The 25,735-nt window shown below is 54.8% G+C and overlaps 1 protein-coding gene across 1 annotated transcript in view; it reads left to right on the forward strand.

The window, feature by feature from the left end:
• Window positions 1-5,448: 5,448 nt before the first annotated feature.
• The window catches only part of SLC9A1 (solute carrier family 9 member A1), a 28,587-nt gene continuing 8,300 nt past the window's right edge, over window positions 5,449-25,735 (forward strand). The window contains exon 1 of the mRNA XM_032710156.1: window positions 5,449-5,785. Within this exon, the coding sequence (XP_032566047.1) occupies window positions 5,449-5,785 (337 nt within the window). The remainder of the gene's footprint in view (window positions 5,786-25,735) is intronic.

Consider the following 25,735-nt stretch of genomic DNA (forward strand, 5'->3'; position numbering starts at 1 on the left):
AGAGTGATGGCGGCCATAACTCCCCCTCCCGTTCCCCAAGCCTGGGCGGGTTTGAAGCTCTCGCTGTATCTGGGCTCTCTCAGCATCACGGGCAGCTCGAGGTGTGGAATCGGCTGCGAGGGTGGTGAAGAGTCTCGAGGGGAAGCCATAGGCTGAGATCACTCGGTTAGTCCAGGAGGCTGAAGGGAAACCTCATTGGGGTCTGCAGCTTCCCCATCCCTGGAAGTGTCCAAGGCCAGGTTGGACGGGGCTTGGAGCAACCTGAACTAGTGGAAGGTGTCCCTGCCCATGGCAGGGGGTAGAATGAGGTGAGCTTTAAGGGCCCTTCCAGCCCAAACCATTCCATGGTTCTATTCCTCCCGAGGGGCAGCTCCAATCTCTGTTCTGTGTGAGCAGGGACAGCACCCAGGTGAACGGCTGGAGCTGTGTCAGGGCAGGCTCAGGTTGGATCTCAGGGAAACGTTCTTCCCCCAGAGGCTGGTTGGGCACTGCCCAGGCTCCCCAGGGCAGTGGGCACAGCCCCAAGGCTGCCAGAGCTCCAGGAGGGTTTGGACAGGGTAGGATTGTTGGGGTGTCTGTGCAGGGCCTGGAGTTGGACTTGGATGATCCTTGTGGGTCCCTTTCAGGTCAGGAGAATCATACAACCCCAAAGCAGTTCAGGTTGGAAGGGATTTTAAAGAATATCCAATTCCACCCTTGCCATGGGCAGGGACACCTTCCACCAGCCCAGGTTGCTCCAAGCCCCATCCAACCTGGCCTTGGACACTTCCAGGGATCCAGGGGCAGCCACAGCTTCTCTGGGCAACCTGTGCCAGGGCCTTCCCACCCTCACAGGGAGGAATTTTTTCCTAAAATCTAATCTAAACCTACTCTTCTAGTTTGAAGCCATTCCCCCTTGTTCTGTCACTCCAGTCCCTTGTCAATAGTTTCTCTCCATCTCTCCTGTCAACTCCCTTCAGGTACTGAAAGGCCACAATTAGGTCACCCTGTAGTCTTCTCCAGGCTGAACAACCCCAGTTCCCTCAGCCTTTCCTCACAGCAGAGCTGCTCCATCCCTCTGATCATCTCGGTGGCCTCCTCAGGATATTCTGTGATTCTCTGACCTCTCCACGGGAAGCGAGTTGTGACCAAGCCCCCTGTGGAAAAACCCATCCCAGCGCTTGCTCTTTGCAGCACAACTCGTCGAAGGGCAGTGTGTGAGAAGCAGCTCGCCCAGGCAGCACAAAGCTCGGGGTTTTCTGGAAAATAAAACTCCGTGGGAAGAGCCAGGGGGTGGCAGTGTTTGCAAAACCCTTCCCTTTGCCTTGTCCTTCGCTGGCCCTGCGGACTGTGGGGACGGGCCTGGGATGAAGGCAAGGCTTCATCCCCTCTAGTCCCAATTATCTTAACGAACCCTCCCAAAAAGGGGGTGTGCGTAAAACAAATCAAAACTTACCAGTTCATCCCTCTATAATTTATTTCCACAATTAAACGTCCCCGAAGTCTATTAATAAAGTGTAATGAATAGTATAAATTTTCATTTAGATCTTAATTCCCTGGCTCCCAGATAATCCCAGCTGCACGACAGAAGAAAATTGCTACTTGCTTATTCCAACAGAAGGAGGAAAAGCCCCTTAAATCAGACAGTATGTGGAAGCCTGAGGACTCTCCCTTACACCTCCACCCTAGTAAATGACAGAGCTGCAATGATTTGTCTCCATCTCATAACACATTAACTTATTCAGCTGTTGTCAAAGTTCTTTACAGGAGATAATTGTTAATTGTTGCCTCTGCATCGGTCCAGAGTCTTTTAATTAAACAAATAATAATTGGGATCCATCACCACCATCCTTACAAAAGGGTTTTATCTTCTTTTCTCAGATACCATCCCCATGGGCATCTAAAGCTCCACAGAGAAAACCGGGCAGGCTTTGGATGCCCTTGACATGGAAGTTTTTCTTGCTGATGGAGAGAAAATTGGGGCGCAGGAGCCTGACTTTTTTTCAAGCTGGTGACAGACAGGAATAACAGGGCTGGAGACAAGGAGGACTTGCTGGTTCTGGATGTCAGAGCTGAAGCTTCCTGCTGCAGTTTCGAAGTTGGGGAATGGAAACAAGGTGTTCTCCCAGCAACTCAGCTCCTGCACCTGGGGAAGTATCCTCATGGAACAGGGCGTGGGTTTTAAGGAAAGTTACAGGGAGCAAGGAATAAAACTGCCTGAAAGCTTGCCCCTTTTTACAATGTTTGAAGGAAAACAATTTAATTCAGAAGGCATTTTTAACACTTTCAATAAATCTGTCTCCTTTTCTATCCTCAATCTATGCTAAACACAGGGGAAAAAAAAAAAGAAAATTCAGTGTAAAAACCCCCACAATATGCACATAAAGTTCACTTTTTACACCCTGTGCCCTTCCCAGGCTAAGGAGCTTAATTCTAATTACATTCCCTCCCAATGCAAGGATAGTGTTCCAGGAGTCACTCTGAGCACCTCAGCTGGGCCAGGACAAGCTGGAGGTAACTGGAGTCCTCTCCTAACACAAAGAAGACACAAAGAACTGATGAAGCTCCAAGGCAGGTCCAGCCCCAAGGCTCTGATGGGGGTATCTGCCCCTGTCAGAGCGCTGCAGTGCTGATGGATTAACTTGGCAACACAGGTTTAACTGGGTATCTCCAGGTTTTCACCTCCTGATCCGAAGGAAGCAGGAATATAGAATCAGAACCACCGAATGGTTTGGGCTGGATGGTCTGTAAAGACTATCCAGGGACACCTTCCACTAGACCAGCTTGTTCCAAGCCCTGTCCAACCTGGCCTTGGACACCTCCAGGGATGAAAATTCTTCCTCCTTGTCAAGAATCTGCACCAACCGGAATTTTTTGCAGAGTTCAACAGTCTCCAGCCAGTTGGGAACCTGCCACCAAAGCAGCCAGGACTTCATTTGACGCTTCATCCCCCTCTGGCAAACGCACAACAGCCATGTACCCAAAGATCCAGCCCTACCCACCCTGGCTGCCGACGGATCCAGGCACGAGGAGGTAGAAAAACCTGACCCAGTTATTTCATGGGAACATTGTACCTGTTTTAGCTTCCAGGAACTGTTTCTGAAAGCAAACCAGCCCCCGTGTTCTCGCCTCAGCGAGTCTCTCGCTGCCAGTGCACAGTCCTGCCTCAACCCAAAGTGTACCAACCGCATCGCCTCAGCTCAGGCTTCTCACCCAGTTATGACTAAGCCCTTTCAAAAAGAGAAAATGCTTCAGGATTTCTTGCCTAATTGCTAAAACAGATTAATTTGAATATCCAGCACATAACCAAGCGGAAGAGAGGAATTGACACACCTAGCTGGTTCCTGCTGGGGCTGATGATTCGCTTTAATTGATGGGTCACTGTTTGGGGATGATTTCCACCGAGGAGCTGCAGCAGGGGCTGCTGGGCTCCCCTCCTGCCTGCCGGGAAGGGCTGCATTCCCTGCAGCCTTCCAAGCACCGGCGCTCTGGGAACTGATGCCGTCTTAAATTAAGAATGTAACCGATGCAAACCAACAGGCGTAACCTTCAAGGCTCGAGGTTTAGCTGCCACATGTCATGGAAAAAGAGCCCACGCCTTCCCCACACACTGCCCCCCAAGGACTAGGGACTGCATCTTTACCAAAAGGCCCCTTAGCTTCTGAAGTTTAGCTAAACCAGGTCAAAACTCCCACTGGTCTGGACTGTTCTAATCACACACACGTATGACACTCAGGATGTCGGGAGCAGAGCCAAGAAATCAGGGCGGCTGAGCCCGGCCACACAGTGCCAAGCAACCCCCCCTCAACACTACTCCAGTGGTTTTATTGGAGCCTTATCAGATTTCCTGGTGACTCAGACTCGGCTGGTGACCGGGGCGAAGGGCACGGCCGTTCCAGCGAGCACAGATGGGGTTACAGCTCCAGGCTGGGCCAGAATAGCAGCCAGTGCCCACCAGCCCCCTCCGTGTCCCACAGACCCCACCGCCCCGCAGCTCTCCTGCTCCCAGTGATACGCAGACCACGGCTGCGCCTCTTCAAGGAGCAAACACAGAGGTGGCTGCCGGGCTCTTCCTGACAAGCCAAGGTGCTCTGCCAGCCCCACAAACCCCGTCTGACTCCCCACAAGGTGCCTGGGCTGTGCAGCCCTCCATCTCCCTGCCACCCACACGCTGCTGGGCACGGTGCAGTGCTGTGTCACCTCTCTGCTCCCTTCCAGCAGCAGGCACCTGCTCGCAGATCCCGTTTTCCTTCTTTCCTTTGGCACCTCCCCGCCCTTGCACTGGGGTGCCTTTGATTCCTGCACCCCCATCGTCTCTCTGCATCCCTTCTTGCCTTTCCCCTCCCGGTACCAGCCTTGCCTTAGCTCTCTCCCATTTCTCTGCTCCCCGCTTTGCACTGCACCCCCTCACCTCCAGGCACCCACACTCCTCCCTGCCCTCTCCTTTGCACTCCCCTCCGTGCACCCCTTCTCCCTTTCATTCCCTCTCCCATCAGCACCCCAGCTCCCCCTCTCCCCATTCCTGCTCCCTCACCCCCCCTTTCCCCTGTACCCCACCTCCCACCCCCCGTGATCCCCCCTTTGCACCCCCGTCCACGAACCCCTTTTCCTTTTCCTTTCCGTCCCTCTCCCACTGACACCTCCAAATCCCCCTCTCCCCATTCCTGACTCCCACATCCTCTTTTCTGTCTCCTACCCCACCTTGCTCCCCCATTTCCCTTCCTCTCCCTCTCCTACCGACATTCCCAACTCCTCCTCTCCCCGTTCCTGCCCCCCTGCACCCCCTTTCCCCTGCACCCCATCTTCTCCCCCTTCCTTTTCCCTTTGCCTTTCCCTCCCTCTCCCCCCGACACCCCCAGCTCCCCCTCTCCCCCCGACACCCCCAACACCTCCTCTCCCCAGTCCTGCACCCCCTTTCCCCCGCACCCCATCTTCTCCCCCTTCCTTTTCCCTTTCTCCCTCTCCCTCTCCCCCCGACACCCCCAACTCCCCTTCTCCCACCGACACCCCCAACTCTCCCTCTCCCCAATCCTGCACCCCCTTTCCCCCGCACCCCATCTCCTGCCCTTTCCTTTTCCCTTTCCCTTCCCCTCCCTCTCCCCCTGACACGCCCATCACCCCCTCTCCCCATTCCTGTCCCCCCCCCTGCACCCCACCTCCCACCCGCCCGTGCTCCGCCATTTCCCTTCCCCTCCCTCTCTCCCTCCCTCCCTCCCTCCGTTACCCCCCTCACCGCTCTCCCCGTCCCCCCTTCCCCTCCCTCCCTCCCTCCCTCCGCCGCCGGCGCCGCCCCCGCCGCCTCCCGCCCGCCCCGCCCGCCCCGCTCGCTGGGCCGAGCCCCGGCGCCGCGGCCGCCCCGAGCTGCGCTCCGGTACCGGCGGGGCGGCCCCAGCCCCGGGCGGCCCCAGCCCCGAGCCGCCGCCGCGGCCGCCCCCCCAGAGCCCCTCAGAGCCCCCCGAGCCCGCCGCCATGGGTGCCGCGGCCCTGCGCGCCCTGCCCTGGGCGCTGCTGCTGCTGGGGCCGCTGCTGCCCAGGCAGGGCTTGCAGGCCAACCCCATGGTGACCTCCGAGCCCTCGCCGGGCCAGCCCGCCCCGCTGCCCGCCGGAGAGATCGGGGGCTTCACCCCCGCGCCCCCCGCGGCCCCCGAGGTGATCCACCCCCTCAAGGAGCAGCCGGCCAACGGCTCGGGAGAGGGGCACCACAAGCCCCGCAAAGCCTTCCCCGTGCTGGGCATCGACTACACGCACGTCCGCATCCCCTTCGAGATCTCCCTATGGATCCTCCTGGCCTGCCTCATGAAGCTGGGTAGGTGGGCGGCGGCGTGGGGGGGGGGGTCACGGGGAAGGCGGCTGGGGAGGGGCCCCCGGTGTCGTGGAGCAGGGCCTGGAGTGTCTGAAGGAGGGACACCCCCCCCAGCATCACAGAGCGGGATCCCCCAGCCAAATGGAACAGTCACGCCCCAGGTATCCCAAGGGGGGACCCCCGGAGCATCCCAGGGTGGGACTCCCCAGGCAAATGGGACAGACATCCCCAAGCATCCCAAGGAGTGATCCCCTGAGCATCCCAAGGAGTGACCCCCTGAGCATCCCAAGGAGAGAGACCCCCTGAGCATCCCAGAGATGGCCACTCAAGCGTTCCAGGGTAGGACCTCCCAGCTGAACAGGACAGACATCCCTGAGCATCCTAAGGAGTGACCCCTGTGAGCATCCCAAGGAGAGACCCTCCTGAGCATCTCAGGGTGTGACTACCGCAAACATCCCAGGGTAAATTCTCCTAAACGTCCTGTACACCCCCTCCAGGCCTGCTGGGCTGGGGTGGGCACCCCTCTGCCCACGACCTTGGGTCTCTGCCCCGGGCCTGGCAGGCAGTGGCACCTCAGCCCCTCTGCTCCCACAGACTCGCTCATCTCCCTGCCTGGGAGCGGGGCTAAAGATGTTCCATGACCCCTGACCGTCCCCTGCTTGGACCAGGTTTGCTTTGACACTCAGGGCAGAAGCGTCCGGGTTGTTCTCTTCCTCTCTCAACCACAGCTGCCTTTTGTAACCTTGGAGAAGTCACTTAAAAAACCTCCCGGTGCTTCAGCCTCCCCTTCCTCCCCCTCTGCAGCGAACCGGGGTGGGCAGCTGCCTCTGCTGCAAAGCGTCCGGAGGATTCCCGCATTAAGGATAACGGGCAGCAGGGCTGGAAAAGTCACCTGCTCTTGGGAAAGCATCAGCCTGCCGGGGCGGGGGTGTTTGTTGTTGACAAAGTGTTTTCCAAACTTCTGGAGCTGGATCCATACCAACCGAATTACCCCAAACCAGCGATGTGATGTAACTGCTCCGCACTCCTGGCAGTGCAGGGGTTGAGCTGGCCCCGGTCCTGTCCCTGCTGATAAAGCCAAGAGGGCAGGCGAAATGTTTGCCTGGAGCTGGTGAGGAGGGTGATTTGTTTTGTTTTTGTTGTTTGGTTTTGGTTTTTTTTTTTTTAAATTTTGCTCCTCAATTACCATCAGTGGTTTAAAAACACTCAGGGCAGCTCTTGTGCTTATGGAGCACTTCAGTTTGCTGAGGGAAATCTTGCTTTGGGAGCTTTTTTAAGCTGATGCCTGATGTAAACTGTACGCTGTCCTGGTCTGGAGGGGTCCAAGAGACCCCCAGGAGGTCAGATCCGTATTCCTAAAAATATCCCATCCCCTTCCCAGCGTGGTGTGAGCGTGAGTAGGCAGGTAAATCCCCGTTTTCACAACCCCTCCTGGGTGTTTTATTTTCGTGTAGGCGCAGGAGTGCAAACACTTCAGACCCGGAGGCTTGTCTGGGAGACAAGCAGTCGGGGCAGGGGGTTGGATCCATGGAGGTTTATCCCTTCCTGGCTTTGCCCAGGATGATTTTCAGGCACGTTCAGCTGGAAGGTGCCTCTCCACGGGGGGATCGCAGCCATGAAACCTCTTTCTCAGGGCTCTCCCAGCGCGTGTTAAGCGGGGCTGTTGCACTGCGCTTTCAGCCCTCCTGCCTCGGAGAGCAAAGAGTGATGAAATCAGGAGTATCTGTGTGCGGAAGCTGGTGGAGAAAGGAGGGGCTAATGGCCTGCGGCCCTGCCTGCTCGGGGTGTGCGTTGGGAAACCGCCGCTGGAAAACACCAGAATGGGCAGCGGGAAGCGGCTCCCGGGGGGCGCCCGTGGTGGGGGACACGGGGACATCCTCCCACGGGCACCCTCCGTCATCATCGGCCCCGGGGGAAGCTGTTCCTGCCGTCCTTGCCTGGAGTTGGGGCTGGTTTGTGCTGCAGGAAAAGTTATTTCTGTCGGCGAGTTCTTAGGTGTTACGAATATTATGCAACTGTGCGCGTTTAAGGGGTGTATTTTAGGAGGGGCTGAAAGTCTGGCAGGGGTCCTTGGGGATGGAAGGTGCTCTGCAGAGCTCCAGGGATGCTGATTATGCCAAAATCCACACCTTAGCTTACCTGCACCTCTGATAGGGGCTGTGGCAGCAGCGCAGTCCTGGGATGTCCTTTTCCTTGGCCTCCTCCCCGTGGTTTTGATGGGGATAGCATTGCTTGTTCATGTTGTCTTGGCATGTAGTCCCCAGGTTGCTGGTACAGCTCCCTCCACTCGTGAGCTGCTGCTTCATGTCCAGATCTCAGCCTTGTCTATCCCACCCGGGATCACAGGAGCGTGGTTCAGGAGCAGCAAAACAGGCTTTTTTCCACACAGGAATAGCTCTTACACAACTGGGGTGGCAGGATGAGCCACACACATCTCCAGGCTCCCCTAAACAGGACAGGGTTTGGGGCATCCAGTTTCCATGTAGAGGAGGAGGGGGCAGATAAGCAGAACAGGAATTTGCAGTGCTTCCTCCTTCCCCCCATCCTGCCAGCGTGAGTTTATTGGTGCATCAGGGTGACCCTGCAAAATTCTGAGGTGCCAGGGACAAACATCTTTGTTCTGAGAAGGGGAATTCCTTCTTAGGAATGCAGTGTGGGCTGTGAGTGACAGCTGGGCACCTCCTGACTTCCCTTCCCCAGCTCTTGGGGCCTCTTTGCTGGGTTGGAACTGGTGATTGAGCCACGTGTTGCTACAAAATTGAGAGTCTTCAATGCTCTGAATGGCTTTGGGGTGTTATCCCCTGGCATAGTGCAGGGTGACCATGTTGAGGAGCTCAGAAGTGCTTACAGGGCTCTTCCCTGGGCCAGGAGATGCAACCTGACCCTTGTCCTGTTGCTCAGTTCCCCCTTGTTCCTCTTGACACTTTAGACGCATATTAAGGCTTAAATGCATCCAGGTGTTGTCCCTTCCAGGTGATTTATCCTCTCTCCAGCAGCCCAAACTTTAGGTTTGTTTGGAGTCCAAGATGTGAGTTTGAGCCCTTCCCCTCTTCATGTCATTTTTGTAAAGTGCCTCAGAGGATGTTGGTTCCTGGAGGGTTCCCCACTGGACAGGGATGGAGGGACTTGTCACCCCAGCATGTCCTGCAGGCATGGGCTGTTCCTGCTTTGTTAATCCCAGTGGAGAAGGGGAAGGCTGGTGCTGGCTGCTTTACTTAATAATCACGTGGTATTTTAAGACTGTGTAGGAGAAGAGGGGGTGAGGTGCAGCTACAACCATGTGCAGACCACATCTGGTGGTGACTTGACTTTGCCAGGAGAAACCTTTGTGGCTGAGGCTTGTTGTCTCAACCTGTTGCATTGCTGCAGGTCAGACCTCCATAAAACATCCGAAGCAGAAGCCCTCTGTGCCCTGTATCCAAGGTTTTGCAAGGATACTTTACGGGTTCCTTCACCCCATGCCCAAGGAGTGGTTGGGAAGGGCTGGGGGGTTCTTAGCACGAGGACCTGGTTTCCTGACTGAGGATTGACCTTTCAGCTCACTTGGCTCCAGGAGACATTCAGGGGAATTCAAGTTTGACTGTAAATACTTTTCTGTTTCGGGGGAAAGGGAAGGAGTGAGTCAGGAGTGTAAATAACAGATTGTGGGCAGCAGTCCCTTTGCTGGATGTGCTGGGGCCCAGCGGGCAGAGCTTCATGGTGGGCCACCAGCTCTTACCCACCTTGGAGAAGAGTTGGGGCTACTGTGTCTCCAAAGCACATCTCAGGCCCTTCCTTCTAAAGCCAGAAAGCACAGCAGTCATATTCCATTAGGAGCTGCCTTCCATCCAGTCCTGTTTTCTGTCTGCAGGGCCGTCTGTCTGCACCAAATGACTTCCCAGCCTCCTTGGAGCATCAAAGGGTGTGATGGGCTGAGCTTGGCTGGGAAGTCACCTAAAATTTACATCTTACGACCGAAGTTTGAAAGTTGGGTGGTGCCTACTTCTTTTCTCTGGGAGTCCATCTTCCTGGGCCCTTCAGTCCGGGGCCTTTAGTGACAGGACGAGGGGCAGTGGTTTTAAACTAGAAAAGGGAAGATTTAGATTAGTTATAAGAAAGAAATAATTTACTATGAGGGTGGGGAGGCCCTGGCACAGGTTACCCAGAGAAGCTGTGGCTGCCCCATCCCTGGAGGTGTCCAAGGCCAGGTTGGATGGGGCTTGGAGCAACCTGGACTAGTGGAAGGTGTCCCTGCCCATGGCAGGGGTGGGACTGGATGGTCTTTGAAGGTCCCTTCCAACCCAAACCATTCTGGGATTCTGTGACCCCAGGTGCCCACCAAGCCACTCTATCACTCCCCTCCTCAGCAGGATGGGACGGGAGACCCTAGGGTGGAAAAAACCCTCATGAGTCAAGGTAAAGGCAGTTTAATAAAGCAAAAGCAAAGGTCATGTGCAGAAACAAAAGGGAAACAAAAGATTTATTCTCTACTTCCCATCAGCAGGCGATGTCCAGCCGCTTCCCAGGAAGTAGGGCTTCAGTACACACATAGTGGCTGCTCCGGAAGGCAAATGTCATAATAACAAATATCCACCCCACTTCCTCCTTTCTCTGGGCTTTTATGTGGTCTGGAGTATCCCTTTGGTCAGTTTGGGGCAGCTGTCCTGGCAGTCCCTCCCAGGATCATGCCCACCCCTGGCCTCCTGGTGAGGGGGAATGTTGAAGGCAGCCTTGATGCTGCGAGCCCTGCTGAGCAGTAGCCAAAACACCGGGGTGTTATAAACCCCCTTCCAGCCACTGATACACAGCCCTGTGAGGGCAAAATGAACTCCAGCTCAGCCACCAGCACATGGGGACTCAATTTCCTGCGTGTCCACGCCGGTGACTGCGGTGGAGGGTCCCTGCAGGGCACGACTTCCCAGCTGAGCTCCCCGGCTCGCTGATGCGCCAGACGTGCGCGCTGCCGGTTGGGTTTGGAGCCCGTAGCAATCACTGAGTCATTGCTCTCTCTCTTCTTCCCCCTTCGCAGCACTCGGCTCTGCCGTGTGTCTGGGGTGTTCCCTCTCCCTCCAGATCGTCTGACAGCTGCCAGCACCAACCAGAAGCGTCCCCGGTGTGTGATTGTAGGGCTGGTGTAAAGCGAGCCGGGGACAGAGTCGGTGCTCAGCCCAGAGCCGTGGGCACGTGGGGACACGCTGCTGCTCTGGGGGTGACTTGGTGTCACATCTCAGCCCTCTGTACCAGCACAGCCCCGGTGCTCAGTGCAGTGGCACCAGTCACCTTTGACCAGTTCCAGCTGCCCCCCATCGCTGCTGGTGTCTGGGGAGGAACAAGATTAAGGAAGTTCCCGGTGCCTGCAGGCGGGTGATAGGAGCTGGGGAAAGAAGAGCAGAACACGAGGGGTGCAAGTGGGGTGGTGGAGCCTCACGGAAGCTCAAGGCGTGGTGGGGCGGCTCCTGTGCACAGAGGAGAAGGGACAGTTTTTAAATTGCCAGAGAAATGTTTTTGGAAGCTGGCAGCTGCTGGCAGGCAGCGGCATCTGGGTGCTAAAACACTTGGGTGCTAAAACACTTGGGTGCTTTTCAGAATGTTTTTAGCGGCCCACACCCGTCCTCTGAAACCAGGGCTTTTGGAGGGGCCACCCTGAGGTCTTACAGTTGAGGAACTGGAGGGGTTTTTTTGGGTGAGGGATGATAAGCAGGGTAGGAAACCTGTTGTGGTGGCGGCACAGGATGTAGGAACCGGATCTTGAGGCCAGACACAGCAGAAACACCCCGGAGCAAAGCCACCAGCATGGGGACATCGCTGTTGGTGCCACCTGCAAGGCTGGGAAAGGGGACAGCAAAGCAACATTCCAAGAAGTGCTTTGCCCCGTGATGGAAATACACATGTGTGTGTGTGTGTGACGTGGGATGAGCATGACAGGGGTTATCTGTGTCACCCTTCTGTCGCCCCAGGGCTGGCTTCTCCTGGGAGCCAGGCAGGGCTGTGCTGGGCTGACTTCGCTGGGATGGCCCTTGGCGAAGCAAGGCTGGTGGGAAGGGCTGTTCCAGCTGGATCCTGGGACTGGTTGATGCGGATTCCCTCGCTGAGCTGGAGGGAAATGTTTGTCTTAAAACCTGTCTTATCACGTGTGTTGTCTGCAGATACCGTGGTGGTGTGTGGGCTGGGATCACCTCAGATGCTTCCCCGCTTGTCTTGGGGAGCTGGTGGCTGTTCCAGGGGAATTGGGGCTTGGTGAATAACTGTTCGGAAAGGATTTTGAAATACTGATGCAGCTGGTGCCACAGAAGTGTAAATTGTCATGATAATGAATTTAAACAGTCTCTTCCAATGCAGACTTGTTGCATTCCTACTTCCTTATTGGGGAATGATCCAAACACATGCTCTGGCTCCCTTTCTCCCTGCTTTGCCATCTCACAAAGAACAGCCATGGCATTTATTTTTTCCTCCCTGCTCTGCCCATTGCTGGTGCTTGAGCTAAAAAACATCCAAACTGTTCCCTTCATGGATCTGAGAAAAACATTAGTTTAATTAGGGCTGGAAGACTGAAAGGTTCCTGCTGTGAAATACGGGGATGGTGATGGAGTGGGAAAAGCAGAACAGGTCTGTAATCACAGCCCATTCCTCCCTGGTGAGCCCTAATGTCCATTAAGGCAGGATTACACTCCGTTTGCAGCCATGGCCTTGCTCCCTGCAGGGACTCTGTTGCCTGTGGCAGCTTCTGGACCTCAAGACCCTCAGGAACTGAAGCTTTTGTTTCATCCCATTTATCTTACTGGAGACCTGATGCCAGGGGTCAGGGATGGGCTGGCTTCCCACACAGGCTGCAGGTGGAATTTGGGATCTGGGTGTTGCCTTGAGAGTCCTGTGGCAGCCGGAGCCCAGATTGGTGCTGGCCTGGCTTTCAGGGAGATGCCATGAAGTTCCCCCTCCCCTGAGACCTCCAGGAGACCTGGGGTGGTTTGTGGGGTAAGAGCAGAACGTGCCAGTATTTGGCCTGTTTGGTTCCTGTCCTCCCTCCCAAATTGTCCAGGTACCCAACCACAATACCCAGAGGTGCTGGAGTTCCCTTGGGAATTAATGTGGTGAAGAACAAGTCTTTTGTCTGCAATTAATGCAGCTAATTAGAGTCCTTTGAGGTTTGAGAATTACACATGGGGGAAGGGGAAGCCAGGTGGTGGTGGAGGGCAGAGGGTCCTTCTTTGGGTGACAATGATCCTGTGGCACCAAGGGACTGCAACCCCTCTTCTGCAGAATAGAGACAGACATCTCTGTAGCTCTTGTATAAACCAGACACTCAGTAGGCTTGCAAATAAATACTTCATTAACATGATCCTTTCCCTTTTCCCTCCTGCAAGTCTTGGATTTTGGCTGTAGACTGCAGAGGTGATGGGGACTGTAGAGCCTTGTTCCAGGGTTGTGCAGGAGTTGATCCTTTGGTGGAGCATCATTGGAGCTGTGGGTACCAGCAGAGGAAAAGCAGCAATGAGGATGAATTACTGCAGCTGCCTTGTAAACATTTGATTTCTTTTATTTTTTTTCTTCTCTTTTGCATCCCCAAGGCCTAATTTGTTCAAATAAAAACTGAAATCCTCATGGAATACTCTGTGAAAACACAGCCTTGTGGAGCAGAGCCAGAGCTGGGTAACACCTCATCCCCACTCTGGCTTTGCTGGGCTGCCTGGCTCATCAGCAGTTCCTTCTCCCCTGTTTGGGGCTCAAAGCTGCTGGTGTAGGTTCGATAACATCCTCAGTGTTTTGAAATTAGGGCCAGGCAACTTCAAAGGGAACAGCAGAGGAGCAGGGGATGGTTTGAGTTGAACCAAGTATTGGTGGTTAATCCTCTCACTTCACGGTGCTGGCTGATGCACCTCCTTAGGCAAGTGTGCCATCACCACCTATTCTGCATGGTGCTTGATATCTCACTTATCTCTCTGATTTTCCAACACCTTCCAGCTGTGTGTTAATTGAGAGATGGCTGTCTTGTCACGTTTTCTTCTTCTGCTCCTTCCTCGGGCAGGAGAACACGTGTGTTCCTGCTCGGGAAGGAAGAAATGAAATTAAAAGCTCTGCAGACGGGCGTGCACACACTTGTTGCTGTGCATTTGTCAGAAAAGGCAAGATCAAAGATTGAGCCTTGCTTGGAGCAGAGCAGTGGGAATAAATCTGGTGGCGTGTCACCTTTTTGTGGTACAAAAATGTGGTGGCTCATCACCCCATGGCTTCAGGTTCCTTCCCAGGAGAGCTGTGTGATTAGGGCAGGCCTGACCAAAGGCTCCTTTGAGGTTGGGGTGATGTTGTGAGCGGAAAGTTGGAGAATACAAAGTCCTTTTTGTAATCAGAGGAGAGCACATGTGTTTCCTTGGGTTTCCCAGGAGTGACTCATAAACATCACACCATCCATGGGCTTTGTCTCCAGAAAGTCGCAATACAATCGACCTCGAGGGACACCACTGTTAAATTCCATTTAACAGAGGGTGCTGCTGGGGAAATAATTCCCCTCTCTTCATCAGGCCTGCAAGACACACATTTGCAGAGGCAGACACTCTTTGGCAGCGGTTTTTTTCCCAGTGCCTGGAATTATTCTGCATTCTGGAGTCACGACATGCTAAATCCTAATGACGGATTTGGAGACAAGGCGGTTTCCCACCCCACTGCTGGAGATTTAACAGCAGACATGCCAGATTTAAGCACAGATTTAAGCACACAGAGGCATTTAAAGAGAAGAGCTGGTGCATCTAGCCCCGTGAGTGCCTCAGTTTCCCTTGGGAATGCTTTTCCCACAGCAGCCTTGGTCCCTGGGGGTGTGTTTTGCAGGGTACAGCTCCTCTCCTGTCTGAATTGCTGCGTGGTGGGGAGAGCATCTGCTCCCAGGAGCTTGGCTGGGTGTGAAATAGCATCCTGGCTGGGAACAGTGCTGGAAGGCTGGAATGGTGTCTGACAGGGAAGGCTCTCCAGCCCCCGGGGTCTCTCACCGGGGTGGGATCTCTGTGTGCTGGCAGCTCCTGACGAAAGCCGGGGAAGAGGTGACGGTGGCCGAGTGCTCACTTGGCTCTGGAGTCACCACTGGCGTGTGCTGAGAGTGGTGTCACTTTGTCTGGGCTTGCAAAGCCCGGTAGTAATCAGTGCTAATTGCAATTACCTCCTCCCTCCTGTCCGAGTGGAGACCAACAGGTTGTTTCCTGAAAAGCTTTTGTTTGTCTTTCCTGCCTGTGTTCCTGGTAGGAAATCTGCCCTTCCTGGGAAAAGCTGATTGGCATCACTCTGCCTGGGGAGTTTGTCCACAGTCACCTCATGCTGGCTCAGTTTTAACTCCCCCCAAGGCTTCCAGGGCCAGCAGGAACTGGGAATTAAAAGCTGTGCCATGTGGTTGAGGGCAAAGAGGTGGGAGAGCAACTGGAGCCTTATTTTGGGTGACCAGGTGCTGTCTGTTCACATCAGCTTGAGTCCCTTCTGCTCCAGAGCATTCACCACCTGCATCAAACAGTGTGAAGGTTCCCTGTGCACCATGCAGATGTTAACTGGGAGGATTTTGTTGTAGAAATCCCCCGGCACTGACCCCTCCTAACCCAGCTATTCGTGGCATCCAGCGCCTTGCGGCAGCTGAGGGAATCTGAGAAGAGTGTGGCTGGTGAGAGTGAGTTATGTTTAGCTGCTGGTCCCTTTCCCTGGGGCTGGAGAAGTTTTTCTAGACCTTAAACCTCCCCAAAATGCTCAAGTCCAGCTGCTGTCACTGTTCTGATAGTTGTGAAGGATATGAACCTGGATGAGCATGCTGTTGCCCCTAGAGAAGACTCAGTTTTCCAGGGTAAATGAGCTGTGCCAGGAAGAGTCCAGCCTTGCAGGCTTGGCTGTGGGATTCACCCATCCAGGGTTGGTGGGAAAAAGTCAAAATGAGTCTTGGAGCAGCAGCAGCAGAAATCTGGGTGGCAGTTTGTCCCTGTGTGCCTCTGTGCCTGCGTGCCCAGCTCCTGCTGGGTGAGTGCCATGTGTTGGTAAAGATTCATGCGGTTCCACCCTAGAGAAGCTGTTTGTGGAGCTTGCCTGGAGGCTCTGAACAGGTTTGGTGATCTCAGGCTGTGGTTTGGGAGTGGCTCTGTAACGTGCCCGTTAGAGGAATGTAGTCAGGAAGGGATCGGGGTTACCGGAGCACCCAGAGTCACTGGAGGTTTGGGCACGTAGTGCCAAACCCTGACTTGTTTCTCAAAGCTCAGAGGAGAACGTTGGGTTTGACAGCATCTTGTCATGGGACAGCCCTGGAGCTGCAGAGAGGTGGAGGAGAGCTTTGAAGCCTCTCAAGCCATCACTGCTCCAGCAGCATCTCCAGCTGACTGCGTGTTTCTCTCCCTCCCCTTGAAGTGCTGTAGCCATGGGGTGACAGTCCAAGGCACTCTGAGCCTCTCAGTCTTTACCAGCAATTAGGTCTTTCTTAATATCTGCTTTTCTTGCAGAGTGTCCTTGGCTTTCCTTCTGGTGTGAAGGAGAAGCATTATCTAAACACAGGGCTGGAAATTGGGAGCTGCTGGGTTCTCACGCCAGCTCTCACACCATTCACTTGGGGACTTGGGCAAGTCCATTTAATGCCCTTTGTCTCTCATTTCCTTTTTACAGCTGGGAGGAAATTAATACCAGCCCTGTAAAAGACTCCCAATTGATCTGTTAATTTCTTGTGAGTGCTTAGGAGATAAAATGAGGGTGACACGCTCTTGCTGCCTCGGTTCTCCCTGCTCTCAAAAATAAATATGTTAAAGTGTTTCTCCTAAAGGCCTCTGTCCGTGGATTGCTGTTATGGTTGTGTATGGACACTTTTTCCTCCCAGGAGGCTGGTGCTGCCTTCCCTGTCCTCCCTGGAATGTTCACCAGCACATTCTCATCCCAGCCAAGGTGCCATTGGGCAAGCAACAGGCTGTGATCCATCCCAGCCTGGTCAGAGGGGATATCCATCCCAAAATTTTGGCACTGTGATGATCGCTGCTGGCACCCTGAGCCCTTGGGGACATTGCCCTGCGTGGATGCTCCCTGTGAGATTCCAGGGAATGCCTGCTGTGCTGCAGCATGGAGCCACACAGTTGTCCTGGTGAGAAGTAGGCCGTGGGAAAAATGGGCTTTTAGGGCTTACCTGAATCAGGTATGGATGAGTCAGGGAAGCAGGATCACTCCTGCCCTGCCTGCAAGGGCCGTGACAACCGGGCACTTCTCGGCCTGTTTTAGGCAGTTTTTCTGGACATGGCTCTCCCCCGAATGTGGCTCTTGCAGTGGATACCCCCTCTCTGTGGGGAGATGCTGGCTGGCCTGGAACTATTCCTAAAACTAAACCTAACCCTAACCTAAGCCTAAAGGAAGTGAAAGCCCAAGTTGGAGCAGTGCAGACAAAGCAGGATGAGTCCCTTTCCCACTAATAGACGCCAGCGCCGCAATTAGAGTTTGCTGCAAGCTGTTCCACACAGCACAGTGGAGCCAACTGGTTGGTTTGGGTTGATCTTAATTAATTAGTGTATCTTTTAGAGTCAGAAGGGGGAGAATTAGGAGCACTCAGGCTGTCTGTGGCTCGCCTGGCTGACCAGACCTTCTGGGTCAGGGCGATGAGGTTTAATTGGGAGGAATCGCCGCCGGCTCTTTGGCGCTTGTCTGCGAAGCTGCAGGCTCAGCACACGGAGGTTTGCTGTCTGGTTTGCAGGGAAGGCCTGGTCCTTAGGTCATGCAAAGGGCTTGGTGGGCTTCCCTCAGCTGTCCCAGGATGTTTGGGAAGAGAGGTGGCCATAGCCCCTTTGAACGGGAAGTAGCCAAGTGGGAAAAACAAATGAAGGAGCTTTGTGCCAGAGGGGCGAGTGGGTGCCGAGCCTGGATCGTGGCCAAGGGAGAGATCTCTGTGTTATCATTGAATTCTCTGTGTAAACAGCTTATTCCTGAGTGTACACAGCGGGCTCTGGCAGGGGGGCCGCCCATCCTGGCAGGCTGATATCCAGGGTGCCTGCGGATGATTCACAGCTCTCCGGGATCGCTGCATCCCCCTCCCGCTCTGCAGCACTGCAGCGCTGCCGGCGGGGTCCCACCACACCTGCATCCCGCTTGGCTGTGGTGCAGCACCCTCCTCCCCTCCCCTGCGACCTTCCAGGGCTGCTCTGGGTGGGAAAAATGAGGTTTGCCTTTCCAAGGGGAGCGTGTTGCTCCCGGGAGGGTGTCAGGGCAGGTAGGGAGCCAGGCTCATCTGCATGCGGCTCCTGACTCCGGCTGCTGCAGGATGCAGTGACGCCTTTGGTCGTGTTCCCCAGGCTGCTCATCTTTTTGGGGACCTTTCTGCGTCTCTCTGGATCAAGCCCTACACAAAACCCAACAACCTCCCAGCTTCCTTGTAGTGCCATCACCATCCTTGGGTATTCCCATGGCTGGGAGGGGGCTGCTTCCCCAGGGTGTGAAGTTTGGCACTCCCTGCATCCCTCTGGAGTCTGGCAGTGCCTGCTGGGGCTGGTGTGGGATTAGAGGCACATTCCTACGTGGTGTTGCTGCAGGCACTGAGTTACCAGAAGAGGCTATGCCTTTGCCCTGCCTGGCTGCTGCTGCCTGTGCCAGGGCTCGGCTCCTCACCCTCTGTGTGCCCAGCTGTGCTGTGCCAATGACTGGTGCAGGGGAGAGGGATCAGCACCCCCTGCTCACCCTTCCCTCCGTGCCCTGCCATAATGGCTGTTAAACCAGCACACCAGACCCATCCCCATGACCACCATTCCCCACGGCCTCGCAGCTAAAATGCATGAAATGGCTCTAAAGAGCTGCTCTCCAAAAGGCTCCAGGCATGAGACAGCCCATCCTCATCCCCTGGACCAGCTCTGAACTGTACTTGGCACGTTGACCTTGCAGGGAGCCACACCAGCATCGCTGGTGCCCTGGCATCCATCCCATGTGTGCAGGGAGCATGGGAAGCTCTCAGCATCCAGGGGGAAGGCTTTGGCTGCAGCTTTTTCTGTGTTTATCCTGTTAAGAGGTGTGGGCTTTGCTCCCCAGAGGTTCCCAGGGGACAGTGAGATTTGGGAAAGGCACGGCTGCTCCCTCCAGCTGCCTTGGGACGCAGGGTGGCTACACTTGTCTCCCCTTCCATTGGAAGATTTATTTGGGGCCTGCCAGTGGGAACTGCCTGTGAACTGCTGCTGCAGGAGGATGGTGGCACCAGGAAACTGTCAGACATCAGAGCCCTGCTGCATCCCCTGCCAGCCCCTCCTGACAAGAGAGTCACAGAATCATAGAATATGCTGAGTTGGAAGGGACCCACAGGGATCACTGAGTCCAACTCTTAGCCCTGCACAGAACCATCCCCAAGAGTCACACCATGTGCCTGCAACTGTTGCCCAAACACTCCTTGAGCTCTGTCAGGGTTGGTGCTGTGAGCACTGCCCTGGGGACCCTGTTCCAGTGCCCAGCCACCCTCTGGGTGAAGAACCTTTTCCTAATATCCAACCTAAACCCTTTGTCACGAGTCCTCACAAGGTCTGTGAGGTGCGGGTTCTGGGTTGTGGCTGCCTGGCTGAGCTGCAGCAAGGCTGGTACCTGTCAGTGTCTGCTTTTTGTTCTGTGGCTTTTGAGTCACTCCAGGGCTGGCCCGATGCTATCAAGGCTGTTCTTATCTTGTGCAAAGCAGGCAGGGTGCAGCCAGGTCACCTTCTCCCACACGTAGGCGTTGGGGCTGGATACGCAGGATCGAGGGAGCTGCAGGCTGTACCAGGCAGCTCTTGGGCTCCTATCACGGGGAAACTCTTTCCATTTGCCCCCGGGGTGTTTGCATTATGGGGAAAGAGAGGGAAAACAAGGGGCAGTTCAGTGGCTGCGAGGTGGGGCCCAGCTGTTTGAGCAAGGTCTGTTGGTAAGGGGGTGGTAATGTCACACCAAGGGAAAATAAAACAGTCCCTTTGTCACTAGCAACGGGTCCTAATGGTTATTGACTGTGACAACATGACTTCTGGGGGTGTTGTGTGCAATCCAGCTCTGGGAGCTGGTTGGGATCACAGCCAGGCTGTGCTGGGCACCTTGGGTGGGCAAACCCTGCAGGGACCCAGCCCAGGCGAAACCCAAGACTTCATTCTCCTCCCCACCTGCATCCCATGTGGATGTAGTCCATCCTCACATCTGGAAATGTCTGGAGGCTGCAGGGCAGTGCTGGATGCTCGAGGATTTTAACCCCAATCCTGGTTACAGCCCCTGCCCACCCATGGCAGGAGTGATCCCCAAAATTAGGGCCGGATGTTTGGCTTTTCCCTTCTCTCCCTGTGCTTGCTTTGCAAGCTTAGCTCACAGAGAGGTCTGGGGGGAGGATGGCTCTGTGGCCCCTGTGTGGTATCTGCATTAACTCAGTGAGTCACAAAAAGCAGCATAAATTAATTACCTTCCTGGTTCTTGGCTTTTCTTTGTAATTAGCGACAAGAAAATAATGAGGCTTGAATGAAACATTTGGTTTGTTCTGGAGGAAATTGTTTTGCTTAGAAGCACTTTCTGTACCTATATCTTTAAACAAAAAACAAGAAGTCAGCTTCTCACCAGGAAATGTCATTTTGGGGTGGAAAATCAACGCTTTTCCGTTCTGAACGTTGAAGCCACTGGGTGCTTCTCTTACAGATTGCCCAAACCAACCCAAATTGCTGAAACCAGCCCAAAAAGAGCTGCGGGAGAGCAGCGGGGGGGGATGTGGACCTGCACTGAACCCCTGCCTGCTCCCTGGTGAGGCAGAAGAGGGTTTGGCAAAGCCGAAGGTGCGTCACGGCCCCGCACGTGCCGTCCCAGCGGGACAGCTCCTGGAGAGATCCACGTTGGAGCTCCGTGGGGCTGGAAGTTCAGGGCATGTGGTGACGTTGTGAGAGGCAGTGGGTGTCATTTAAGTATTGTGGTTTTACCACCTCCCCTTGCAGGGTGACACGAGCCGTGGCCTCGCTCTATTTATAGGTGTAAATCAGCAGCTATTTTAATTCCTTTCGAGCAAGTTCAATTTTCATCCCCTTCCCCTCGAGGCTTCCCTGCTACGTCTGCTGCTGGTGCTGGGAGCACGCAGCTCTCTCCGTGCCCTTCCCAGGCTCCTCACTCCCTGTCTTTGCGGGGAGTCGCTGGATCCAGCTCCGTTTTCCAAGGGAGATGCACAGTGGGGCTTGAAACACTCCCAGTGAGACATCCCATGAGGGCTGTGCTGGAGGCCACCAGCCAGCAGCAAAGCCTGGCTGATCTTTGGGCAATTGATGGTCAGGCAAGGGGAGAGAGAAATCCAGCATGTTTTTTTCGTGAGGAAAAGGGATAAATGGGAAGAAGCTGCAGCCAAACTCTGGGAGCCTGAGATGGGTTTTCCCCTGGGAGCCAGTTGCAAAATGCTCTGTTCTTTCATTAGTATCCTCACAGGGCTTTAGCCCTGCTGGGGGCTTATTCCCACATCCTTGACCCTCCACCACCCAAAACCAACCATCTCTCCTTCCTGCTCTGCTGCTTCTTCTACCTGGAGAAAGAAGGGGATGCTCCTGAGTAATGGCTTTGTGGATGAAGAGTCCCCATGGCTGGGGACACATCAGTGATTCTGGGGTTCAGCCAGCAAAGTATCGACATGTGGGGGCTCTCCATGGTCCCCATGTGACACAGGAATATGGGATGGTGTCCATACCTGCCTGCATCCCTCCCCATGGGATTGCTGATTGACCCAGGGCTGCTGCCTCTCTGTAGGACCCACCCAGCCAGGTGTCCTAAAGGGTTAAAGTGGCCTTTGGAGTGGCCCTGGTGCTGCTCAGACACGTGTGTCTCCTCCAGCCCTGCTCTCTGCAGTGTCCTTCAGAAGGGCAGCCCTTCTGAGCATGCCTGCTCCCCCTCACCGCCTCCTTCCCAGACCCTGTGCCTTCTCCCAGGGCTTTTCCAGCTCCGCAGCCACTCACTCCCACCCTGCACCCCAAAAAACCACCCATGGGTCCCCAGCAAGCCTCACCCAGGGGTCTTCACCACCCCCTCACCCAGACTGACCCCTCATCTGCCTCCTTCCAGAGAAAAATCATCCAGGGGGGTGGGAGAGCTGCCTAACCCTGGTTAATGATTGTGTAATTCCTCCTGTCTGCTGGAGCCCGCAGCTGCTCCAGTAAACTTGGGAGGCCTGGGAGGACAGGGTGTTTTTGTAACCATTCTCATTTTTGTGCCTCTTCTTAGCTAACAGGCATCATCCTGGAAGCATCCTGGCTTTCCCGAAACAATCTTCCCATGCGTGGGTGCTTGGGAAGCCGGGATGAAGCCACGGGAGCATCCGGCTTAACCGTGAACGTGCCGAGCCCTTCCAGCCACTCCATGTGCTCCCTTCCCTCCTTCTCTCCCTCTGTACCCGGCTCCAACTTGAAACACCAGCCAAGTGGGTTTTCTTCCCTCCCTCCTCCTTCATATTTCTTTTCCTCCTGTGAAAGGAGGGGACGTTAATCCCACCCTAATTCAACCTGCAGGAGGATGTGATGGCTCATGCCAACCCCAGCTGCAGGGACTGGCTCCTTGTCCCCCTTGTCCCCAAGGCTGGCACAGTGTCTCCTGGTACAGGCAGGCATATATATATTTTTTTTTCTTTTCTTTTTTTTTATTGCCTCTGAATACCAGCATTTTTCAGGGCCATGGGAATTGCAGAGCCTCTTACAGCTCTGACTCCAGGAATGTCCCCATGGTGAGAGCTGGAATGGGAGATGTCAACATCTCCCTAACCTGGCCTGGATCAGGGAAGTGCGTGAAGGCTTTACCTCCTTTCCTGCATGAAAACTGTTTGATTAAAGTGTTCTTCTAATGTTCTTTCCGCACTGCTTTGAGGGAGGTCTTTAAAATCAGGGGAGGGAGCACTGCCAGAGCTCTGACTAAGCCTGACCTTGGATCCTGTGCCATATGGAGCTGTATTGCAGCGGCCGGGGTGCTGGGAAGCTGCAAATCTTTCCCTTCTGGCCCTGGGAGAGGGTTCCCAAATGTCTGTGAGCAGCTCAGGGCGTGGAGGTCACCTCAGCTTCAGCTGCAGGGCGAGAAGCGTGTGGGACCTGGCTGGTTCTGACATCCCCAGGGTGGGAGTGCTGGGCCTGGGTTGGGTGCCATCACCCTTCCCTCCCTATCCCTTCCCTCCACATCCCTCCCTGGGCTCTTCCTGCCCAGGCTGAGGATGGAAGCAGATCAGATCAGGGTGGGTTTGGAGTCATTAGGCAGAGAGGGAGCAGACGCTGCTGGATGGAGCTTATATAACCCCAGGCACAGCATCCAGCCCCTGCCAGGGCTGCAGTAACCCAGATACAGCCCAGGAAGGAAAAAAACTACACATGGGGCAGAGTTTCTCCCTGGCTGGTTGCTCAGGAGTAAATATTTACGTGGCACTGCATCCGCCAGCAGCCGGAGCCTTGGGAAAAGCAGCCCAGCTCCCCCTTGGAGGGATGGGGATGAACCTTTAGAAGCTGAAATGGGAGCCCTCGTGTTGGAGAAGTTGGTGGGGGCAAATTCCTGATGTTGCCATCGATTCCTTGGGCAAGAATGGCCCCATGTGAATCTGCTGATCCCAACATAAAGACAAGAAACGTTCAGGAGCTGCAGCGCCAGCACTGCGTTGTGACAGCTTTCCTTACCCCAAAATCTCTTTCAGTTGAAGGATGGGTGTTTCCTCCAGTCCTTCAAGTGTTTAGACTGTGGTTAAAACTGGAATTCCAGTCCCATCTCCTTTCTACCCTAACCCAAGGAATTGCTGACCACCAGCAATCCCCGTGTTCCCTTGCTGGGCACGTGGAAGCCGGGGTGCGTGATGTGGGCAAGGAGCTGTTTTAATAGGATCTATTAACTCCTGGATTTCCTTTTCCTTGTTTGCTCAAGCTCTCAGGGTTGGTGTTGACTCAACTGGTCTCTCTTTTAATAGTTTCGGTGCTGTTTGATGCTGTTCACAGGGGAGCTGCTTCCATGGAGTTTGTTTTCCAAAGGAAGAAACTTGAGTGACTGTGCGTGCCCCAAGCTGGGGGTTTGGGGGTCAGGTGTTGCTCTTAGGGAAATGAGGTCTCAAGGGGAATTCCCTGCTGGTAGGATTCAGGAAAACTACTTGAAATACAGTGGGTGCTTCTTCATGGGTGAAGCTGCTCCGTGTGCTCGCCTGTGCATCCCTGTTCATCCTCCAAATGTGGATGTGCCAGGGACCAGCTGCCTCATCCCCTCAGCTCCCCACCACTTGTTTATTCAGGCTGTGCTGGCAGCAGCGTGCCAGGAGTCTCATACTCCTGGTGTGGGCACTGCCTCCCCATTCCTGCTCCTCAGTCCCCAGGGAAGCACATCCCACACAGCCCTGCCACCTGGGGGGACCTCTCAGATGCCAGTTCCTGCCCTTCTGTGGAAAGAACCACTTGCTGCTTAACAAAGGAACCTGAAGGAGCAGTGGGGTCTGGCTGTGCCCTCCTGCCCCGTGGTGGAGGATTTACAGACCCCACTGCAGCAGAAATCCCAGTTTGCAGCAGGGGCACCACATTTGGGAACAGGAGGGTGGCACCAGTAGGTGCAGATGAACAGCAACTAATCTTTACCAAATCAACCAGAAACAGGAGCCTGAAGGGTATTAAGCATTATTATTATTATTATTGTTATTATTGTTATTATTATTCTAGTTATTACCAAGGCTTATTCCCCTTCCTGCTGCCCCTGGGTGTGCCCATGGCTGGCCATCCTCATCACCCAGCATCCTGCTGCAGCCTTCCTCATCCTGCCACAGCCTTCCTCATCCCCCAGGAGGGAAATTCAGGCACAGAGCTGGGATCAAACCGGTTCACCCCTGCCTGGCATCATCCCCACAGCGAGGGGTTTTCTTCCCACTAGTCAATCCCACCCCAAAGCAGGATGCTGGAACACTCGGAGCAGGATCCCAGCAGGATCCCACCAACAGATTGGTCCAGATGAGCTCTGGAGCGCTCTAAAAATACTAAAGCAGAGAAAGCAGGGAGCAAAAAATGGCTGAGATTCAGTGAAATCAAAGGCATAATTAAAATGCAGCCCGTGTGAGTGTATTTTTAGGACCCTACAAAAAGGCTCTAAACCATTGAATTCCCATCAGCACACGAATGTTCCAGTTTAATGGAATCCTGGGGCCTGTGGGGAAGAAGTGAGAGATGCTTAATTGTCAGTGTTTGTGTTTTATTCATGATTGAACATACTTACCAAGCAAAAACTGGTTTGCTGTGGGCTTCTCACTGCTTGTGTGGCTTTGAGCCTTATTCCAGCCAGCAATTGCCCGGCGTGCTGGAAGGGTCGGTTGTTCCTGGTGTTTGCATGAGCTGTGCATGGAAAAGGGATTATTGCCTCCCCTCCCATGGGGAGCACCCTGCCAGGGCTGCCTTGGGGTGCTCAGTGCTTGTGTGGGCTCCGGGGGATCTGAGACAGAGGAAAACCCTGTGGGGGTGAATCAGGAGCTGCATCCAGGCTGAATGCGGGTGGCTGGATTTTGGGAGAGCTCTGGGAGAAAGTCTGGACGTTCCCATCTCCTCCTGGCCTCCCCTCATACCTGAACCTGAAGCCACTGAGCATTTGCTGGTGCTGCTGTGGCAAAGCCAAGGTAGAAACCAGGCTCCTTTTCCCACATCGCTCCGGCACCAGGGACCCACTGGAGCAGCCGGAATGGTGCGGCCGGACCTGCACGGAGCCTCGGGCGTGATGAACCCTCTGGGCTCACCCACCCTGTGCCTGCAGCTCAGGTGGCAATCTGGGATTTAATCCTGCCCCCGTGGCTGTGGCTGGGAGCTGATTCCCTGCCCGTCCTTAGGGAGGGATTGTGGAAGTGACACCTTTTCCCATGGGAGCCGGATTGATGCGGCGCCTTCCCCCCGTCGGCTGCGCAGGTGGAGGAGGGATGAGCCGGCACCGTGGCGCAGATGTGGTCCCTGCAGGCTCAGGGAGGGGGCTCGGGGGGGGGCTCTGGATCGTCAGCGGGATCGTGACTTGTTATGGAATGGGATTTAACGTGTTGTGAAACGATGTGCAGATGGC

Source organism: Chiroxiphia lanceolata, chromosome 24 (assembly GCF_009829145.1).
Source record: "Chiroxiphia lanceolata isolate bChiLan1 chromosome 24, bChiLan1.pri, whole genome shotgun sequence".
Taxonomy (NCBI): Eukaryota; Metazoa; Chordata; class Aves; order Passeriformes; family Pipridae; genus Chiroxiphia; species Chiroxiphia lanceolata.